The sequence below is a fragment of the Asparagus officinalis genome, chromosome 3 (genome assembly GCF_001876935.1).
Source record: "Asparagus officinalis chromosome 3, Aspof.V1, whole genome shotgun sequence".
In the NCBI taxonomy this organism is placed as follows: Eukaryota; Viridiplantae; Streptophyta; class Magnoliopsida; order Asparagales; family Asparagaceae; genus Asparagus; species Asparagus officinalis.
In genome coordinates, this window is record NC_033796.1 from 15,327,791 (window position 1) to 15,351,346 (window position 23,556).

General features: G+C 36.4%; 2 protein-coding genes and 1 long non-coding RNA gene across 4 annotated transcripts; 1 reads left to right on the plus strand and 2 right to left on the minus strand.

Annotated features, from left to right (window-relative positions):
• Window positions 4,204–20,379, minus strand: LOC109833142 (cyclin-T1-3-like). Of its 2 annotated transcripts, XM_020400704.1 has the most exons (8): window positions 20,139–20,379; window positions 14,703–15,009; window positions 11,161–11,242; window positions 9,292–9,426; window positions 8,802–8,977; window positions 8,571–8,722; window positions 4,571–5,369; window positions 4,204–4,473 (listed from the first exon to the last, which is right to left on the minus strand). In XM_020400704.1, exons 2-8 carry the CDS (start codon window positions 14,939–14,941, stop codon window positions 4,458–4,460), a joined length of 1,599 nt encoding a protein of 532 aa, XP_020256293.1. In that variant the 5' UTR covers window positions 14,942–15,009; window positions 20,139–20,379; the 3' UTR covers window positions 4,204–4,457. The 2 variants fall into 2 exon arrangements, with proteins under 2 accessions (XP_020256293.1, XP_020256292.1); XM_020400703.1 differs by having other exon boundaries at window positions 4,204–5,369.
• Window positions 20,469–21,474, plus strand: LOC109833143. Its single transcript, XR_002245107.1, has 2 exons — window positions 20,469–20,967; window positions 21,142–21,474. It is a non-coding gene; the product is annotated as an uncharacterized LOC109833143 (long non-coding RNA).
• LOC109832104 (protein FAR1-RELATED SEQUENCE 5-like) lies at window positions 21,919–23,523 on the minus strand. The gene is made up of 4 exons (XM_020399543.1): window positions 22,634–23,523; window positions 22,486–22,554; window positions 22,335–22,403; window positions 21,919–22,265 (listed from the first exon to the last, which is right to left on the minus strand). The coding sequence occupies exons 1-4, from the start codon at window positions 23,423–23,425 to the stop codon at window positions 22,068–22,070; spliced, it is 1,128 nt and encodes a 375-aa protein (XP_020255132.1). The 5' UTR covers window positions 23,426–23,523; the 3' UTR covers window positions 21,919–22,067.

Below are 23,556 nucleotides of genomic sequence, written 5' to 3' on the forward strand. Positions count from 1 at the left end.
TGTATCAAAATAATCAATGCCCTTTTGTTGAGTAAAGCCTTTAGCTACTAATCTAGCTTTAAATTTATCTATGGAACCATCAGCTCTGAGTTTCTTCTTGAATATCCACTTACAACCAATAGGTTTACAACCTGGAGGTAAGTCGGTGAGTATCCAAGTATGGTTTTCCATGATAGATTTAATTTCATTATCAATGGCTTCTTTCCAGAAAGGAGATTCAGGTGAATCCATTGCTTCTTGGAATGAGCTTGGATCACCTTCAACAAGAAAGGTAAGGAAGTCTTCTCCAAAATTCTTTTCGATTCTACCTCTTTTGCTTCTTCGAGGTTCAATATCAAGAGGTTGAAAAGAACTGGAAGATGGAAGATCAGAAGGAATGGATGATCTGGGATTTTCTGAGATTTTAGATTTGAAAGGAAAGATGTTTTCAAAGTAGACTGCATCTCTTGCTTCAATGATGGTATTGTTGGATATGTCACTGATTTCAGATTTGATGACTAAAAATCTGTTAACATTGCTATCAAGTGCATATCCAATAAAAGCAGCATCTACAGTCTTAGAACCAATTTTTCTCTTCTTAGGTTCGGGAATAGCTACTTTAGCCAAGCAACCCCAAACCCGGAAGAAATTTAGATTAGGAGATCTCCCCTTCCAATATTCATAAGGAGTTGTATCGGAATATTTCTGGGGAATCCTATTGAGAATGAAGCAAGCAGAAAGAAGAGCTTCACCCCAGAGATTTTCAGGTGCTCCTGAACTGAGTAACATACAGTTCACCATGTCCATTAGGGTTCTATTCTTTCGTTCAGCTACCCCGTTAGACTGTGGTGTATAGGGAGCAGTAACCTCATGAATAATACCGTGTTCTTGGCAATATTCAGTCATATGATTTGAGGTATACTCCCCCCCACGATCAGATCTTAGAATCTTGATCTTCCTGTCAAGTTGGTTCTCAGATTCAGCTTTGAACACCTTAAACCTATCTAAGACTTCATCTTTAGTTTTGAGAAGATAGGTGTAACAATATCTGGAGTGATCGTCTATAAAAGTCACAAAATATCTCCTACCCCCTCGGGTGAGAACTCGGTTAGAGTCACACACATCACTATGAATTAATTCGAGGGGTTCAGAGTTTCTAGTTATAGACTTGAAGGGTTTTTTAGTGTGTTTCCCTTGAACACAGATTTCACATTTAGATGAGGGATCATGAGAAGATTTAGGAATGAGGTTTAATTTACTCATTCTCTGCAAGGTTTGGAAATTAACATGTCCAAGTCGTCCATGCCAAACATCACAAGACTCAACAATTTGAATAACAGAAGACTCAGAAATTTCATTAGAACTGGAATTGATTACATTGAGTTTGAAAAGGCCATTACAGATAAAACCTTTTCCTATGAAAACATTACTCTTTGTAATCACAAATTTATTGGATTCTTTTACAATCCTATAACCAGCTCTAAGAAGAAGAGATTCACTAATCAGATTGCGACGGAGAGAAGGAACATGATAAACGCCTTGCAGATGAAGAACTTTCCCAGAAGTCATGGTGAGCTCTATACGTCCACTTCCTATTATTGAATTAGTGGAGTCATCTGCTAAGCTTATGCTTCCTCCACGTGATTCCTGATAATTTGAAAACCAAGAGCGGTCATTACAGACGTGGATATTTGCTCCGGAATCCAAATACCAATCAGTGGAAGAAGTTAGAGAATTTACAAGATGAGATGAAGAGGCTAACCTGAAGGAGGTTGGATTCATTTCAATCATATTAACTTTGTTGTTCCATAGTTCTTTTGCACTTTTGAACTCATAATATATGTCATAAAGGTTGTCCGCAAGTGCACTAAGAATCCTATGACAACAATGATAGTTGATTTCTTCTGGTTTCATAGAGCTAGAAAAGGAGCTAGCACCAGAACCAGAAGTGGAAGGAGCAGGTTGAGCAGGATCAGGAGTCAAAGGTTGAGAACCACTAGTAGATGACTCAGAAGTGTCAATAGCAGATAAAAGACCTAAGGTAGTAAGCCAGTATTTCATCTGATTAGCCCACCGTTTATAGTTAACACCGGTGAACTTCTCAGGTTTGACACTTTTTGAATGATCAGGAATTACCATAAGTCAAATTTAAGTTTACTAGTCTAGGTAGATGTAATCTGATATAAAAAAGGATTTTGTCAATATTACTAGACCAGAAACTTAATTAAACCTGCTCTTAACCAAAAACTCTAAAAGTGAAAAGATTAAAGTTTTACTCTGGTAGTTTGGCCAGGTAAGGATAGTACTAGAGGTTGATCAATGATCGATTAAGTACCTCGTTTCTTGCAGAGCGCTTTACGCAACCCTTAAACCTTTCCTTAGACACCAACTAATCCAAGAAAACTTGAACCGGTTCACTTAAAGATTTTTTGTTTATGACAGATACTGAATTTGAGCACAGAAGCAGCAAAGAAATAATAATTTTTTTTTAAACTAATTTAGATGCAACAAATTAAAACAATTAACTAATACAACAAATATATAAAATGCGGGTGAACAGTAATCCCGATGAACAGTAAAAAAATTTTATTACTTTTTTTTTTTACTAATTAACTTAACAGCAAGAATTATTCCTTAATCTTCTAGATTGCTGTCAAAACAATAATAATATAAAACAAATTAAAGAGTTAGAAAATTTAGGCCTGATTGGGAGCAGTCGTGATATCATTGCCCTAGAAGATTAAGGACCCGCCTATCGCCCTGGCGCAGTTTGTCCTCTCTCCCCTAGCGGTAAAAACCCCCGGAATCGGCCGGCCTCTGCACTCGGGCGTGAGACACAGAGCTTATGCTCAGACGAAAACAGTTGCCCAGAAAATAGAATATGTAAATATGTAGCCGAAATCTTTTCTTGGAGGTATAAAAGTAGAGAAGAGAAGAGAGTGTAGAGTTTTTCCTCTTCGTTGGTGTGATTCTGAATGAGCTCCAAGCCTCCTTTTATAGGCGATGAAAGGTGTAACCCCCGCTGAATCCAAGGAACCGTTACGCACGGTTAATGCTTCCGTTACCCGCATGCAGCCGTTACAAAATGTGTAAAACGTGCAAAAATGAAGGCTTGAGAAGCAAAAGTGTGCGGCTGCGGCGTGGCGTGCGGGCGCGACGAGGCGCGACGTGGCGTGCGTGCGCGCGTGTGTGGTAGAACCGCAAAGCCCACAAAACCCAAAACACTATTCAAAGCCCAATAAGGAGAGAACCATTATATACCCTTTACTATTCATCTCATTTTCCGATGTGGGACTATTCACAAAGGCAAAATTGCCTTTTCATGAATAAGCTTCCAACATACTGCACTTCCTATCCAAGCGTTATAAACTAATGCTATAATCACTAAACTCCCTAAACATAATTGCTTTACTTGTGAAGTTTACTTACTATAAATTTCACGGGATTTAGAATCCTGTAAAGTTTGGTAACAAACCACCACCCGTGCCAAATTTTTTGTTTATCGCTGATTAATTAAGGACTAAACTTCACGAGATTTTAAATCCCATGAAATTTTCGCAACTTATTTAGCAGCATTTGCGACCCCATTTCAGGCAACTGGCTGAGAGGAGGTCGAAAATGCTAAGTAACATATAAAAAGTGAAAATAAAATTTCAAAAGAGTTGGTTTTGAAAATTTATCCTTGCTAATTTTATACACACACCACCTATGGGGCTGCCAATACGATCACCATACTAATATATTGATGAAACAGAGATGACTTCCACTAGAGATGGACAGCAGATAACACCACCTACTCAGTGATAGGGGGGTTCCTCTGCTCCGAATCCTTTAGCATGATTTATCCTAAATATATAGAATGATTGTAATTCAAGCGAATAGAATAGTAATCATATTTGAAACAAATCATGAACGTCTTAGTTATAAATGAACATTTCAGATTTTAAAGAATGACCTTTTCACTTGCAAATAAATGAGACCAGAATCAAAATTCTAGACTGAGGTTTCACCTTATAACTACGCTGCAAGAGACTCCCGAAAATATATCCTCTCAAATTTCAGTGACCCCACATAACGACGTAGCCCGCCGCACACAGTAGCAGAAAGAAAAAAAACCACAAGGAGCAAGTAGCAGCACCTTTGCAATTCCAGTCCAAACTTTTTAAATGCATCAAAATGGAAGCAAATACCTGAAACTTGCAGAGAGCTGAGATTTTGCAGTACTATCCTAATCCAGAAGTTTCAATTATATAAATTTAAAAAAGATCAACAGCAAAAATATATAAATGGTTTATTACAGTTTTATCCCTCATTGGATATAAATGCTTGAGGGAGATTATACAGTTTTATGCTCATGAATTCAGAGGCACCAACGTACTGATGTTGCGCATAGAAAGAGAACTTGATGTGATGCAGCAACACTGCCAAGTTCCTCAAAGGGCCTCAAACAACGCCGAACTCAACAAACGCATCAGACTTTACAATCTGAACTCCCTGAGCCCAATAGTTTAATTACCAGTCATTTTACACTCAAAAGATAAATAAATCATGATTAAAAAAAAAAAAAACCCATCACACATGATTTTCTTGCCTGATCCTTTTATGATCCCTCTCAGCTCTCTCTAGCCTTCCCATTGCACGTGAATCATCAGAATCCCGGTATTTTGAAGGCGGATATTGATTCTGATAATCATAATCCTTTCTCTTTCTGCTAGAAGGCTCTGGAGAATGGAATTCCCCCTCTTCAGCATTCTCAATTTCTTTCTCAGTCACAAGCTCTCCATTCTCAATACCATGGTCTTGGTTCTTATGTTCTTGCTTGTATTTCGACCAGCTTTGCCTCCTCTCTTGTTTTACCTTATCTTCCTCAGTTGCCAACTCAATACCACTTTCGAGCTCTCTCTCAATAAGGTCATCATCATCCATGACGTCCATTTTCCTTGCAACTTCACTTCGTTCCTTCCTTCGTTTCTCCAGTGCAGCTTTCACCTTGTCCTTGTCGATCTTTTTTATAGCATCCAATGGAGAGTAGCTCTTGGGGCCATCATTATGTCCCAAACTTTTCTCTCTCGATTGATTAGTTTCCACTGGATCTTCAATTGGACCTTCTGAAGCATTTCCTGGCTCAAAATGGTGACGATCTTTTGACTCTCTACTGTCATGGTCATTTCTTTCGTTCTGTGAAAGTCTCTGGGTAGGGTTTTGTCTATCAGTGTGCAAACTAGAATTTCCAGCAGTCTGATTTTGTGATGGTGTCTCCTCGATAGCAGATGATGCTTTTGGGGGAGCCCGATGATTGACTACACTTGCAGAGCTCCCTTCTGTTTCGTTTCCATGGGATGGTGCTGTCCGGTTCTGTTCGTATAATTCCAACATTTGATTGCTAACCTCTGCATAAGAGAGTATAAGTTGGATAGTTAGTGAAAAGATAGCAGTCAAAAAGAGGCAGCTCTCGAGGCCATACTGCTCAGACATAAATGGTTCATAAAAAGCAAATTCTCTTGGTGAATATAATTAAAGGCGACTCAAATAAAATGAAAAGATTAATGGGAAATTAACTGCTAAACTAAATATATGACCGGATTACTTAACATTGGAAATCTCATATCATTAACTATAGGTTGTTGAAATATGCAAGGCTCTTTCAGGAGCCAAATTCTGTATTCTCGATCACTTGAGTGGGAACAAAGTTTCAAACAAGGAAACAGATTCATCAAGAAGGAAACACATGCTACATTCTAATTATCAGGGAGAACTCTGACGCTATTACAGAGTAAGCAGGATGAAAGGAAAGACGATAAGGTTTGCTACAGGATGTTGTGTTACTTCTTGAAGCCAAAGAGCCAAGCAAAAGCTCATTGAGAAATCATCTTATCCACTGGTTCATTTTCATGACCTTTCAATGAACTAACGCCTACTATATAGCATAGCATGAAGTGTAAAAGCTCTGCAATACAATCAATCAAGATTTAATGAACTTGTAAACCAGTCACTTAACTCCATGGTACCAACTACCAAGTCCCTAGCAGCAGTCACTATGTGTAAGAGGTGGTTTCAATCAAGACTTCATTAACTTGTAAACCAGTCATTAAACTCCATGGTACCAAGTCCCTAGCAGCAGTAACTATGTGTGACAGGTGGTCAGATCACAACTTCATTGTAAAATAACAGCTTAAACATGCACTTAAAGGAAGTGGAAAGACTGGCACACTACGCCATAATCAGGAACATTGATGTGCTCGGTGACAGGCAAGGCCATGATTAAGCAGCATGGGCTTAGGTTAAGTGGCCTCTTCAGTTTTTGGGATTTACATTCACAAACATTTAGAAAAAGCAAGTCAGGTTTAATCCGTCCATACTATTTAATAACTGAAATCTAACCCTAATTCTACACCATCCTTCTGTTGGTGCCTTTCTTTTTTAGCCCCCACTTACTAGTTAATTGTACCTTAGAAGTTATTATCTTAGTCATAAACGCTGAATATTTGATTAGACTACCCTTTATAGAGTTTCCCATAGTTACTTTCCAATAATTTGTTGAAATTTTCTCATAACCTTTTGCTTCTATTAAATCTATTAATTAGAAAAGGAAGGACTAGACAATTAAATGTTAGCGTTGGTTCCACAATGTACGATGATTTTTGCTTGGAAAATCATAAAAGAAAAGATGACCAATGAAAAGCAGAAAATGAAGACCTCCATTGGTATTAAAATTTTGATTTTATTAGGGCTTTTTTTTTTGGGTAGCCTTACCTACAAAAGACATCAATACTATTGGTTAATTGTATTTGTTTTTTGCGAATATTTTTAGAACCTGATTATTAAGAAAGTTTTATTTTAGCATGTCTAGAGTTCATTCTTCCTTTTTTTTTTTTTTTTTGGTAACGAGGGAACCCCGGTCTGTGCCTCCACTTGAACTCCCTTTGGAGTCCGTCGTGCCCCGGTTCGAATCCCCCCAGACCCCCACGACTACAAGGAGCTACCTCTACGGTTGCTCGAGGGCTCATCCCCCACACGTGAGGGCAGCGGGCCCCACACGGCGGGGCGTGCAGTGTGTGGTCCGGTTGGATCCGAACCAGGGACGACGGGTCGAGCCGCCACTGACCAGATAAAACCCCGGCCTCCACCCCACCCGAGAGCGTGGACAGCAGGTGAATTACTCGCGGGGATTCGAACACACGGTCATCAGGGAACGAAGTCCTAGGCGGCGAATCCCACCCCATGGTGCTGATGACCGAATGTCCCACCCGTGGGTGGTATGTTCATTCTTCCTGTAAGTCTATAAAGACTAGCTTTTCTTTAGAAAAGCTACGAATATATTTATGAAAAGGTGATGATTTCTTCAGATTGCACAGTACAATCTCGGGTGTGATTGACTAGTTTGAGATCGTGAACCTTAATTGGCATGACGTTGTTGATCCAAGGGCTCGGGCATGAGACAATTATAATTGAGATTGGTGTGATACCAGACCCCCACGACTACAAGGAGCTACCTCTACGGTTGCTCGAGGGCTCATCCCCCACACGTGAGGGCAGCGGGCCCCACACGGCGGGGCGTGCAGTGTGTGGTCCGGTTGGATCCGAACCAGGGACGACGGGTCGAGCCGCCACTGACCAGATAAAACCCCGGCCTCCACCCCACCCGAGAGCGTGGACAGCAGGTGAATTACTCGCGGGGATTCGAACACACGGTCATCAGGGAACGAAGTCCTAGGCGGCGAATCCCACCCCATGGTGCTGATGACCGAATGTCCCACCCGTGGGTGGTATGTTCATTCTTCCTGTAAGTCTATAAAGACTAGCTTTTCTTTAGAAAAGCTACGAATATATTTATGAAAAGGTGATGATTTCTTCAGATTGCACAGTACAATCTCGGGTGTGATTGACTAGTTTGAGATCGTGAACCTTAATTGGCATGACGTTGTTGATCCAAGGGCTCGGGCATGAGACAATTATAATTGAGATTGGTGTGATACCAAAAAAATGGTTTAAGTAAAATAGAACAAAATAATCATAATCTTCTTTCACCATCTTATGTCTCTGCTCCCAAATTTCCTTTCTTATTTGTTGCCATACTGGCTTCCAAAAATTCAAACTGCTCAGTCCTCCATCAGTTCGCCACCTACTTTTGTCTACTGTCTTCTAACACACTGGTCAAAGCTAAAGGGGTCGATGGTAGTAAACAAAGAAAACAAATCATTTAAGGTCATGCAAGTGGGAAGGAAATCTTTCGGAACCCGCCGGCACTGGAAAAAGAAAAAAAGGTTTCTAATAAATAGACAAGATAATCCGATTGAAAATATATTGAATCATTTCATATCTGAGAATTATTAGTCTACACAAAAATGTTAAAAGCTGAAAACAGGAGACATATCTTGAAATGTTGGTATCTCATCACGTGATATATGGAATGATAGACAAGATAAAGCATTCCTAGCAAGTTTCATGGTATATTTTAAAATTCTTCAAGGGAATGAAAGTTTCAATAACATGAAGGCTGAAAAATCCAGCGCCAAAAGTTACCAATAATAAGGGAATGGAACATATCGAAGTATAATAAGCATGTCGGAATATCTAAAAGGGATACAAACCTTCAAGTTGCCGTGGGGTGACATCGAATTCTTGCCACCAGACCTTGTCACCATCAGAGGGAAGCTTCACTTTCAGAAATTTGGCAGCGAGAAATATAGCACCAGCAGCTATATGATGAGGCTTAAATTGCAGGCAAAGTGAAGTACGTAGCCTGCACACCCCTTCCAGTGCGTAATAAATACACATTATTGAGAATTCAAAATTAGAAAAGAAAATGTAACTTGGCATACCCATCATTAACAAAATTCCAAGCAACTTGTGCAAGGGCATTTTGCGCAACCTTGAATTTCTTTATTGCTTCCACAAGGGGTTTATATGGATGATGCACATTAAGATCAAAACCAAGAGTCGCTAGTACTACCCGTTCCCCCAGTAAGATAAGTTCTTTCTGTTGTTCATACACTTCCTACATGCAAAAAAGAGCAGCTACATATCACTTAAAAGTAGACAGTAACAGTAACAATTTTTTTTTACAAAATAACATTTTTTACAAATAACAACAGGAATCATGTGTATGAGAACAGAAGGAGCAAAGAAAATACAACTACAGTTCATAATTCTTTAAATTCCAGCTAAGCGTTACTATCCAAGAAAAGACTGCCATGTCTTAAGTAATCAGAACTCTAGCATTGAATCAAGTGAATATAATTAAAAAAATCAAGTGATTAAAGGGTTACAGCAACGAAAGAAAATTAGTTCTAATGAACTCAAATTTATTACCCTCTGTTTGATTCTCTGAATAGCAGCAGGATCCTTTTTGTGGATAATTTCATAGGACACAAGAATGACATCCTTTAAGGGTCGAGGAGTTTCTTCAACCTTTCCAGCCAAAAACATGCAAACAGTGGCTATAGTCTGCAAACCATATTGCAATAAAGTTAACCATCAAGATTAATGACTTAGAAGCAGACTAACCTAGCCTTTTGTTAACATTAGTTCCATTGGAAGTATTTTCTGTCAGGAACAGTTAGAATATTAAGCTATAGAATATGATAAATATCGATGAATTAATTGCAGGGAGGTCGCAGCTACTTAAGTAGCAGAACTAATATTTCCACCACAGAAAACCTTAAACACCAGGTTACAAATGAAGCACAAAATAGGATCTAAAAGCATAAAATAAAAAAAAATACATTGTTCAAAGAATGTTTGAGCCACTATTTGGACGAGATAAAGCACTGTGAAATATGTTTACCTCAATGAAGCTTTCAAATAGACAGTTATATCAATGCAAAGTAGTTCATTACCTTCAGTTCAGAGGTGAGACTTGAAGGAAAATCGAACATATTCAAAAAGAAGTGCGTAGGATATATAAGCATGACAAAATTATCTAACTTGCAGGAAACAAATACAAATAGGTGGAGGATAGGGATTTGTAGATAAGGAGTAACCTCATCATGATAATAACAAAGGATAGACCAAGATGACTGTACAACCTAAGAAAGAAGAAATGTGCGAGAAGGTGCAAACAGATGCAAGGTGTAAATGTAGAGAAACTAGAAACCAACAGAAAAACCAGGTACACATTATCATAACACGTGAAACACAATCCGACCAAGAATACACATGTATGCCTGCAAGAAATGAGGGGAAGTGCAAATAAGTGAACATATTTGAAGATTTTGAATTCCAGAAATTCTCAAAAGAGAAAAGGAACATCTTAAAAAATGTAAGACAAATCTAAATAAAGAAGAAAACAGAAATACATGACACAGACTGACAGAGGCAGAACTGACCCATGACCTTATTGGGACAAAATTTTCCTTTTAAAGGCCCGAAATACACCGGCCGGACACAAGCACAAGTGTTTGGTATTGTGGGTCTAAACTTTTTCCCACCATGAAATTAACTTGTAACGAGTTTTGTATCATGTATAATTTTAGTTGAATATGAAAGTAATAGGTAAAGTCTCATAAGTTTAGAGTTCATATTTCTAGTGATAAAATTTTGTTTTTCTTGTCTCATTTGTACCCTGGTGCAAACCCAACTTCCAAGGACAGGTAGAAAAGGTTGGTTGGCCAGAGACTCATTGAGTACTGTTGCTAGAACATGTAATAGCTATCTACACAAGGTTCAAAGTTATTGAGGCCCAGGCGATGAGCCCCGTGTACTTCAAAACTCAAATCTAGGCATCGTAGGAGAGTTTCACTGAATTTCACTCAATTTTGGTGAGTCAGCTCTTTTATAAGAATTTATGGATATTACAACAAAAACCTAATACCTAAAATGGAACCATGTATACATTAAGTCATTTTTACTAAAAAACAACATTTAAGAATATTGCATTACATAAATATCCCAGGACCTATACATCAGCAATAAGAGAATACATATCAGCGACTAAAAGTATAATTTTTTAACTAAGTCTACGAAATCCATGGAAGAGTGGTGTTCTAGTATAGTAGAAAAATAATAAATAATTTCAGGCATCTGTACAATACCAAATGCCAAGTAGTTACTAATACTTCTGAAATCATTATTCAAACACGAGTTACATTTAGAAGAAAACATAAACAGAAAATATGACATCTTGCCAAAAACAGGCAAAAGCATTAAACAACATAAATGCTAGAAGAACCTAATTCTTACCCTCCGATCATTCTTTGCGTGAGATTGGCGAAGGAAGAAGCGATGGCAGAAAACAATAGCAGTGGCGATTGTGACCTGAGGTCTGTATTAAAAGCATTTGCCATCACTACCAAGTAAACCGATCAACTAAAGCAGATCTCACTTGAGACTTGACATAATGCATTTTCACAGAACCAAGAGTACCAATAAAACAAAGGATAAGTCAAGAGTATGCATATTGTAATAGCTTTGAGGATATCAAACAAAATAACCACAATAAAGTAATCAGCTAAATAGATTGGCCTATCAAAATTTATCATTATACAAGTTTGTTAAACTTCTTCTTCAAACATAATAGGTTTTCGCTTAACATTAAACATATACCTCATTTGGGTTCTGCAAGACTCCACTACTAGTATGATTTTCCATGGCTTACACAATACACTATGATAACAATATTTGATATAGATGACTATGAATGTTAGCCTGACTCTTCAATAAGTTTGACAACCCGAAACTCTGAACATCAAGCTGTTTACTCATTATCTCTCATCATAAGTTGATGCAACATGTGGTTACCCTAACAACCAAGATGAGACCAACAGCTGTATTGCATGACAGGAATATTCTCCTTCAAGAGAGACCCCTCTTTATTCTCTCTCCAAATAGTGAATAATCTTAAAACATGTTGGAGCTCCTACTAACAGGTCAAGGCTTTCAAGTTATCTCATTTTCTTGCTTTTACGTGTATAAAATAAATTCAAAGCCATTTTTCCTGATTCAGTTGTTAAATTTCCACAATTACATATGATGATATGTATAATTTATGATTTCATAACCTAACCTTAACAACTCTTGTATATTTGATGTGCTTAACTTTGCATTGTAGGTTTTAATATTCATTACTAGTAGGCTAGTAGCTATCCTTCTAAAATTTTCTCTTAAGGGCACATTAATTCCATCCAAGTTTTCATTTCATATCATCCATGTAAACCTGTGCGCATTGATCATTTACATAATTACATTGACAATTTACATCATCCTACATACTCGTCCTCCATCACAAAATCATTCGGTGATTCAAATATCATTTGTTACCAGTTATCTTATTGGAATGAAATTATGATGTTATGTTAAAGAAAAAAAATGCCTGAATGATTCTTAGGCACTTCACCTGCCCAAATATTCCCTAGACCTAACACATCTGACTGGCCACCTAAGTTCTTGATTCTGGACAAGAATCTGCTTCAAGTCTTTTGAGTTCAAGATAGAGTTATAGGTCAACAAAAAATGATATATTGGGGGTACATGACAATTTATTTAAGCAACGGATCAGATGGAAGATGAGCAAATTAAAGTTATCTCCTCTCAGAAGAATATTAACATTAACAGGGAACACGCTCCACTTATCAAGAGGAGGGTCTTCAGTTACACCTGGGTTAGAATTCAAAACATGCTGTAAAACTGACTCTGACTACTGACTACGTATTAGGATAATATGACTCCATAGACAACATATAACTAGCTAAACATGAAAGAGTTGCATGCCCTACAAAGTCAATAAATTTATTGTACAATAATAAATAAAATTTTACATGCATATTTATAGTTGTCATTTTCATATTACGATATGAGTTGTCCTTGTTTACATTGTACAGAATTATGTTCGTAATAGGTTACTGACAAGGAGACATAAATTTCTATTTCCTTGTGATCTTAAATTTGTTCACAACCTATGAAATATTATTAGGACAAATTCTCTTTTATGGTTGCCACATGCTGTACTACTACATGTGATAGAGTGGTGTGTCTCAACCACTAAGCCACTAGAGTAAAAACTCTTAGTAACATGTGGATATTTGTGAAGACAAGTATCAAACTGGACAAATTCTAGAATACTCTTAGATCTATCACTCTCATGAAGGAGAGTTATTCTAATCACAATATACAAAAAATCCTTTTGACTTGAAATGTCTTATGTATAAATTATATAGTTTTGATATTGTCTACTGGTGATGTCTAATCAAAGGCTATACATGGACATATTGGACCATTTAATGAGCGCATGAAGGGTTGTAGTCATTTAATAGAAAATCTGTCACTTCCAAAGTAGAAGAATCCTTGAATGTATCTTTTATATATTGGATTAAATCCAGACAGTCACTTTAAAAAATGTTTTTCAAATACTTTATATTATATATTAAAATATATCAGCCATATATATTTCATTAAAAGGGTTTTCTAAATTGTTTTTTTTTCAATTATATTAAAAAAAATACACATATAAGTTATGGGATTGACAGTGACTATGGAGGTCTAATTCAACAAACTTATATGAAATATTAGTTTTGGGATTTCACAATTAAATCTCTATCCTTTGTGCGAAAATTGCAGCTTGTTCATGTACATGATTACAACTAAATTAGTAGACTAATTTAAGGAGTAGAGAGGTCCTATATGAATCCCACGCCACATGCTCTTACAAACCCTAGTCATTGAAATGATTGCTTAGAATGAATAAATTCATGACATTAACTAAATGATATCATAAATCATGAATTACTTTTCATGACTTTAAAAATGATATCATAATGTATGAAATTATTTGTCATGTATTTACAAAGTAAAGTTATGAATGTTTGACCTTAATAAAGATATGAAGTTAATAATAAAGTATTACGTTCATAGGTGAAATGCCATAATTGCATAAGGGTCATGACTTACCTATATAAGGTTTGAGAAACCTAATAATAACCATTCATCTCATCCAAAAACAAAAGCCATCACTTTTGAATAACTAATTAGAGATGAATTAGATTAATCAAGAAGCATCACTGTGAAACTTTAGAGCTTTTGCACTTGTGAAATTCTTGTGAGGTAACACGCTCACTTTCTTTTAACAAGTTCTACATCATGTGTTTGATATTGGTAGTTGGTTCAAGTTATTATTCTTTTATAAAAAGATTAACTAATTCCTAATATGATTAAGATTACATATAGACTCAAAACAACCGGCATATTTATAGTCGAAAGTTATTTGCTACCTGCGAGAATTACAATTATACTGGAGTTCTTACAACAAGGTCTACTGCTCTCTGCAAACAGTCCATTGGACTTATACCAAAAAAAACTATTTCCACTGACTAGCGTTTACTATTGCTTCAGTTAGTCAGGAAGTTATTCCTTACTACAACAATGCTAGATCTATAGCATAATCAGACATGCTATAGAGCAATATAAAAAAAAATGAATAACTAGCTGTTTGTTACAAAAATGCATAACGAAAATGAAGAGTCAATTCTCAGAAGATGAGATGACAAACAAAAAGTTACAAAAAATGTGGAGATAACAAGTGCACGAAGCTATTTTCCGAAGCCCTCCAAATTGTGCATGAAACCTACAAGGCTACAACTAGGGGCTACCAAATATAGATAAAAGAATATTATCAATTAATCTAGCTTAGGAATAGAAAAAAATTAAAGACAATTCAATTTTTTACAAAATTGTCCATAAACCAGATGTAAGAAGTAATAAAAAAACAGTAACAATGAAAGAAAACTTACACTTTAAGTCTCATCCCTAAATCCTGTAGAAATGTGCAATACGATTTACGAAAATATGCCTCTTTCTTAAGGTCAATACCATCTCTTCGAGATGGGGAATTTTCTTCAATTTCCTTCCGGCTAAGATACCAACTGGAACCAATGCGATCACCTTCCTCCATCTTATCGTGAGAAAATCTGTAAGGACTACTTTCTACCATTCCGTGATGTGAAGGATCCCCTGGTAATATACCAGCCATATGAATTTGTTTGTCCAATACACTGGGTTTAATTTATTCTTTCTTGGCTTATCATATCTTTAGCATTCCTGTACGCAACAACAAGAAACATAAGCACCACTATCAAAGCCCAAGGATCCTAAGAAAGCAGGGAACATTGACAATGAAAAAAGACTCATAAACAAAATTTTCAAGCAATCCTGTTCAATTTAGTACCTCGCATGAGTTGCAGAGAGAAATCTGCTTACAAGTAATAACTTCAGCTGGATGACCTTTTTATCTTTTTGTAACTTTTAGTAAAATTGTTAGAAACCACCTTTCCTTTGTTATTAGCATTATTTTTTAATGAAAACCACCTTTGCTTGATGGTTTCATTGCAATCTCATGCTTTTTTGGAACTTCTGGTTATATGATAATCCCTCCCTCCCTCCCTCAAAGTTTCAAGGTGGGATATAAAAGTGAGAGAAGTGGGAAGCAAACCCGAACCCTAATCCTAACATTTACCCTAACCCAAACCCTAAACCTAACTGGAACCCTAATTTTAGTTATGGGTGAGTTAAGAGGGGTCTCACGTGCTTTGCACAAGCTTTAGGCGGAGGGTAAAATGGAAGTGCGTCTTTTTTAAACTAAAAATGTGAAAAAAAATTTAGTGGTGTTGCAAAGATACCATCAAGTAAAGTGATTTTCATTAAAAAAATGAAATGTGGTTTCTATCAATTTCACCAAAAGTTAGGTGGTTTTCAAGTAAAAAAACCTATTAGTTATATTCACAAATCACTTGTATACATCTTTTTCGATTAGGCAACAACATATGGATCATCATAGATTGTAGAAATGACTAATGAGAGAAATCTCATGATGATGATTCGATTAAGAAGGGAAATATGATGATTAGAATTAGATAATTAGTTGAGTTCATTCTCATAGCTTCCGCAGTTATGATATTCTATTACTAAAGAATTATTCATGTGTTGGTCCATTGTGACCTGAATATAGGTCAGCTAGTTGTATAATTGGGGAAGCTGATATCCTATAAGCATGAATAATGAATTTCTAAAATATTATTCTTGATGTGTAAATATATGTACGGATCGAAAGGTTAATATATAGATCCTATATCATAGGACCTATATACTTTTGAGTTTTTACTTCTTTCTCTATATTCGACATATATCCATACATGTGTCTCTCACATCCAGTGGTAGCCATAACATATGAGTTTTCGTTGCTGACCATATTTGTACATCCACTCAAATCTATAGTTAAAAAAATGGATATAAATATAGTAATTAGTGTACTTTATATGAAATACATCAAGCCATTGCTCCTAAGATCCTGTAGTTAAACAGTTAGCTTCTTTCAAACCGTCAAGCACTAATGTCTACTATGTTGTCAAATGATAGCAACTTCAGAAGAGGTTCATTTCAACCCAATGGTGTTCAATATTGACGTTATATAATCATAAAAAATCTATCGAAGTAACCAACCAATTGGCTCTAAACTCCAACAATAACATGGTCTTATTGCTCCATTAACTGGTCATTGATATGTAAACAGTTAAGCTCAATCTCAGATAAGTCAAGTGAAATGTTCATGCATAATTATTACTCATATTGCTTTTCCTTTGTTTTCAATGCAACTCGAAGCTCATTCTCCCCATAAATAAATAAATTATGCATATTTCATCATGATTATTTATAAATATCGACTAACAGTCATAACACGTCAAGATAATTAGCCAATAAAGAAGATAAAACAACATTATCTAGCAACAATCCAGTTAACAGTATTATAAACAAACATATCCAGTTCATAAGAACTAGATGATACAATGCAATATTTAAAAAATTTATGCTCAGAGATAGACGATGGAGCTTGATTTCAGAAATCACAAATCCTTTCAGGTTGATGAAATATTCAATTTTTTTTATTCCTAAGAAGAACAAAACCGAGAAAAAAAAACAATAAACAAGAGAGAAAAAAAAACTCTTTGCCTGTAATGTTGCAGTTTTTTCTATTGCTATTTAGAAGTATACTCAAACTAGCTTCCTCTTTAGCAGGAAAAAAAAGATCAATCCTTTAAAACCAACCAGATAAGATAAAAGATAAACCAGACCTAATCGCTGAATTCATGCAAATTTCATCAAGATCCATGCATAAGAAACTAAAAAAGTGTCAAAACAAAACCCTAACTTTCCACAAATTCTAAAAATCAATTGATAATTTAGATGCAACGTTGGATTTAACAAAGGGGAAAAGAGGCACCTCTTTGAACAAAATCCCCAAAATTGTGCTTCGATCGCAAAAACCCTAATTGCGAAGTAAACAGCGAGCGAAACCCTAGAAAATAAATAGCTTGATCAACTCAGAGAGATTAAACAGAGACGCTCTTTGCCGCACCCCCTCATCTTTTTTCTTTCAATGGTATTTTATTTAGCTGAATAATACCCGGCACTTGCAAGGCACGTGGCCAGTTGTCGGTTGACTCAAAAAATGACTGATGAGACAGTTGAATAACTAGCAAGATTATTCGAGTGTGATTATAGGTTTTTTGCATGTTTACTATAAGGATAAAACGCACTTATATACCTTATACTTCCCCCCAAATGTGCACTTATACACCCCCACTTGTATCTGTGTGCAATTAAATACCCTATTGTTTTAAAATGGTGTAGTTTACTACCATCTGTTAATTTGACATCAGAATATTTGCAAAATTAGCTGTTTTCTGTCAATGTTGCTTGTATTCATTACATACCTACTAAAACCTACCTAAACCTATCTAAAAACCCACTTTAATACATACATGTATGACCTGATCCTCATTCTCTTTCTTCCCATTTTACTTGCAGGAAAACATGAAACCAGTCACAATAACTTAAATCCAAAAAACACAATTTAAAAACCCAATTTAACTCAAAATAGTTGAAAGTCAGTAACCAAAATACACCCAAACTATACAAACTCATCATGCTTGCCCTTTTATTCAAAAGTCAAATTGATTAAAGTAAGAGATGAAAGGGAGTTGAGTGATTTTATTAAAAAAGTTGATCACTTTGGAGAACTCATTGCGAGCACAGTGACGGGAATCAATATAAATTCAATGAACTAATAAGTCAAGAAAACTAGCCAGCGCTATTTTCTCCTCTTTTCATGGATACTTTTAAAACAATAGGGTATTTAATTGCACATGAGTACAAGTGGGGGTACATAAGTGCACGCTTGGGGGAAAGTATAGGTTATATAGGTAAAGTTTACCCTTTCACAGTAAACATATAATTAATCAATAATTGTTTCGAATAATCCTGATAGTTATCAAGTGTCTCATCAGCCATTCAGTCGGCAGCTTGTCACGTGTCTCGCAAGTGATGGGTATTATTTGACGGCGTAAAATATCACAAAAGAAAAAAAGGCGAGGGTGGGGCGACGCGCTTCTCAGTTGTAATTTCCTTGTCTCTTTGAGTCGCCCAAGCTATTTATTTTTAGGGTTCAGCACTGCTCGCTTCGCGACTAGGATTTTTGCGATTAAAGCACAATTTTGGATATTACATGAAAAGTGTGCCTCTTTCCCCCCTTTATCTTTCCAATCCAGCGTTGTATCTAATTTGTCGCTCATTTTTGTTTAATTTGTGGATTGGTGAAACTTAGGTTTTATTTTGACCCTTTTTACATTTCATGTGCTTGGATCTTGATGAATATTGCATCAATGAGCGACTAGGGTTGCTTTATGTTTTTATCTTATCCAATTAATTTCAAAAGATTAATCTTTTTTCTGAGAAAGAGGAAACTAATTCAAGTATAATTCTAAATAGCAAGTGATTGTGTAATTTAAATTTTTTTTGTGTACAGTATGCAGAAACTACAACACATCTGATCAATTGTTTTTTAAATTCTCATCCGAGCAAAGAGTAGGTTTTTGTTTTTTATTGTTTTCCTCGATCTTCGTACTTTAGGATAAAAAATTGAAGTTTTCCTCGATCTTTAAGGATTTGTGCTTTTTGAATTCAAGATCCGTTGTCGCTCTAACTCTAATTTTTTTAAATATTGCACTGTATCATATGCCTGTTATGAATTGAATATGTTTGTTTATAATATTGTTAAGCCTAGATTATTGCTAGACAATTGTGTTTATCTTCTATATTGGTTAGTTATCTTGATGTGTTCTGTTTACGAGTCAATATTCAGACATGAGGAAATCCATCGTAAGACTTTTATTTATGGGAAGAATGAGCCACGAGTTGCGTCGACAATAAAAAAAGGTAATAGGGCTGAGAATTATGCATGAATCTTTCACTTGCGTTCTCTATTTGCCTTCTCTATTTGGATCAATAAAACAATGTTAATGTTGGAGTTCAACGCCGATTAGTTGTTTAAAACCTGAATTAATTGTGAACACATCCCACAAGAGTTGCACTTACTACCCCCGTAGTATTATTTGTTGCAATTACACCCCATGGAACCTAACACCGTCTAACCACTGTTATCTTTAGGTTGCATTTATTTTTTATTACCTAAAATGCCCTTATATGGTTGGACTTCCTTTTAACCCATCTCCTTCTCTCATTTTGCTCTCATTGCTCCCAAGAAGCAATTGAAATTAACCTCCTAAATGAACTCTTTAATGATGAAGGAACAGTTGAACCATAGTTTGATTGAGGTTCTATTTATAAATAGTATTGATTTAGATGACCTAAGTTTAATAGAAAATCAACAAAATAAAATCATTGGCAATGGCATACCTAAACAAATGACATAGATCAATTCATCAAATCATGATAAAATATTCAACTTTCAAATAAATCAAATTATTTAAGAACATACCTAAATACCATATTAAACTAAACTTAAGAAGTTAACACTTAACAGTGACTGAAATCCTGTCATTTAAGTTCATCACTTCATCTTATCAGTCAATTACAGTGAACATCAAACAAAAAGTCCTAAATAATTCAAAAACTGAACAAAATTAGAATACAATTGAAATAAAAATCTAATAGTCTAATAGATTAATAGGTTAATACCACATTGAACTAAAAGTATAAAACAATGAATTAAACTAAAAGTCTAAAAAAATGGAACAAAATCGACTAAAGTTACTAAATTAATACCTAAATTGATTAAATCAGTGCAATTTAACAAAAATGTTATAAAAATTGACAAAACAGAGATTTAATAACAGAAATTGAACCCAAAAACACCGAAAAACAATAAAATTTACCTGGATTGAAGGTGCCCGGAGGTGAGGATTTGGGGAGGACAAACAAGTTAGGGTTTGGGCTCGGGTATTGTTTGGCGAGGAGAGAGAGCTGGGGAGGAGAAGAGGAGGGGTTCCGGCGGTGGAGATCAGACGAGGAGGGGCTCCGGCTCCGGCTCCGGCTCCGGCGATCGAAGAAGAGGGGGTCGGGTTTGGAACTTAGGCGGTGAAAGAAGAGGAGAAAACGCGTACGAGGGAGAGAAGAGGGAGAGAGAAAAGAGAAAGATAGGGTTAGAATTGGGTTTTAATTGCTCAGTGAGTCGTGTTCGGGTTCGAGGGACTCGGATCCTCTACTAACGAGGGAGTTGCTAATATCTCCTAATGAACAAATCTCAGCCGTTCATTTTACATCAACGGCCAGTATCCTCACTACACATCCCCATGAAGTTCTCTCTCCCCTTCACAACCCCCTTCAACATCCTGCAGCTCCCTCTCTCCCCCTCCCTCTCTCCCCCTCCAAGATCATCGGCGCTCGGCGCTCTCTCCCCCTCGATCTCGATTCGCGAGCTCACCGCAAATCTGGACCACCTCCGCGAGCCGACCCCGCCGTTGATCTCTCTCTCTCTCGAACTCGATCTCGATCCGCGAGCGGAGTTCGTCGCAGATCCGGACCACCGCAAATCTGGACCACCTCCACGAGCCGACCCCGCCGTTGATATCTCTCTCTCTCTCGAACTCGATCTCGATCCGTGAGCGGAGATCGTCGCAGATCCGGACCACCTCTGCGAGCTCTCTCTCTTCCCCAAAACTCTCCCCAAAATTCCTCCGCGAGATTCCTCCTCCGACGCTGCAGGTAATCTCTCTGGATCCGCGAGCGAAGTTGGATTACTTATGTGGTGAGGTTATTTATTTAGTTAATGCCTAGAATTTAAGCGACTATATGTGGGTAGTTATTGTCTTTTTTAAATTGAAAGACTGGTAATGAGAATAGGGGTTCAAAGTGATGAGTTGCTTGTCCTATGTGCAGAAATTTGCGAGTGGATTGTAACAGCCGGAGCAAAGAAGATGCCTTGAGGTGAAGGTAGAAGTGCAGTAAGCTAGCATATTTTGGGAATCACCAATTTTACCGACTGATAGAGAAGGAAAGGAGTTTTCGTTTCTTTCCCTTGCCTGATTTTACCGACTGGTGGAAATTTTATTGTAAAAGAATGTAAATATTGAGTTGTAAGCTACGTTAGCTTGGGCAAGCAGTTTGAATGTAAGGAATATTTATCTTCAGTTTTATTGTGTGCATGTACAACAAAATGTTCAATGCTGTAGTTCTTCCATGTTTCAACTTTTCATGAGACTTGATGTTCTATGTTCCTTTAGGCTTTTTTTGGTTGTGTCAATTGTTTGGTTGTGGTCTCATATTGAGAATATTTTTTGTTCATTTGATGTTCGGCCTGATCTTAGAGGTATCTAAGATGGTTTTTGAGTTAGTGATTTGTAAGATGGTATGTTGTAATGTTTCAGAGAAATACTGGGTATGCTGAATAATCAAAAAAAAAAAAAACAAATTTGATGTATCCATCTACAATGCACATACTGCACATATTACACAAAGAAAACCCATTTCATGCAACTAGCAACAAATTTGTTGTATCCATCTACAATGCACATATTGCACATATTGCATAAAGAAAACCCATCACTAACAACTCCAAGAAAAACAACTTAGGGAAAGCTCATTGATTTAAAGTTAATCCAAGTTGCTCATAATTGAGTTCGAGCACCATCTAAAAAAAATCAGGTGTTACAAATACAAATAGCAACAACAATTAACAGAAAACTCCCCAAAAGTCAATAAAGTTACAGATCTAGAATCCTAACACAACTTCCATCAAGAAAATGTCTAAATTTCACAACAAAAGTTACAGGAAGCTAGTTACATTAACGCAAGCAAACAAAATTTCATCTCCTCTGTTCATGTACGGAGTGTAGAGGAGTAGCAGACCAACTATCTCCCTTGAAAGTTGAAGAAATGTTCTGTCTTGGAGTTGAACTCTGCTCATAATTTGATTTTTCTGGGTCTTGTGCAAATGAAAATCCCATGATATTTGATTGAACAAATTCTTGTGAACTTTCCATATTCAATTGATGCCCATGTATCTGTCAAAATACTAGTAATATAAACAAATAGCAAAAAAAATCATATATTTATAGCAAACACACACTCACATTATACGGATGAAAGAGCAGTGGCATATATCTACCATTACCATCCGTTATAGGAGAGTGCATAGGTACCTGTAACTGATAGTAATGAATCATATAACACTATAGTTGTTTGAAAACTCATTATACACAAAGTGAAGCATTGTTTTGAAACCTGAGATTGTTGTGAAGAAGGTACATGAGATTGGTCCATTGCATCACAATGTCTTGGAACTTTAGTTACCTATCATTACATAGACATCAATAATGACTATATTCAGCAAGAAGTAAATAATGACTTCAATTATAGTTAGTGATTTGACCTGTGCGAGCTTATTTTTGTTTTTGCTTAACTGAGCTTCAAAGCCTCCCTTTACTCGACGTTTTCCACGATGTGTAGCTTCTCTCTTTTTAAATCCCTTTGCATTCACAACAGTTACATTATTAGAGCAATCAACCAAGACATTTGGAGCTTCATCTTCCACATCTTTTTCACCATTTATTTCTACACGTAACATATCTTCAACCATCTTTACTAACTTATCAGCTTCCATATCTATTGCCTCATATGTCTTCTCACTCTCAGATGCTCTTGATGCAAGTCGAACAAACTTAGAACATAAACTTCTATATCGAGAAGTTTGTTTCAGCCTTGGGTTCTCTACAATCTCGTGCCCATGCATGTCTTGCACAACATTATCAACCCTTGCATTTTTTGTCCACCTCTCTAAGATATATTGTTCAGGTATCTTTTTTATCAATGTAGTTTCTCTGCCTTCTGTCATCACTTTGATACAATGCCTACATAAGACACCTATAGTTTCAAACATCCTACAGCTGCAAGATACTGTAAATTGACCTTCTCTTTTTACTAGCCTCTCCTTCAAGAACCCATCCCTAACAACAGTGAAGATATATTGTTCACCATTATACACACACTTCGTTATGGAAGACTTTAAAGAGTCTTCAAACTGAGCTTGAAATGCCTTAAATATGGCTTTGGTATAAACTTCTCGTGCATGTATCAAGATACTTACCTCCATTTTGCAGTGAACAATCCGGAACAACAAATGATACTCAGCTTCCATTTCCTTATACCGCTTATCAAATACCATTCTTACAAAGTGAGTAAAAAACTCAGGCAATTGTAGGTCTGATTTCAAATACCCCTTCAAACTAGCATTAAAGCTCTCACTCAGTTGTGTAGTTTGCATTCCTGCGACCATGTCCACTCACATTGCATACC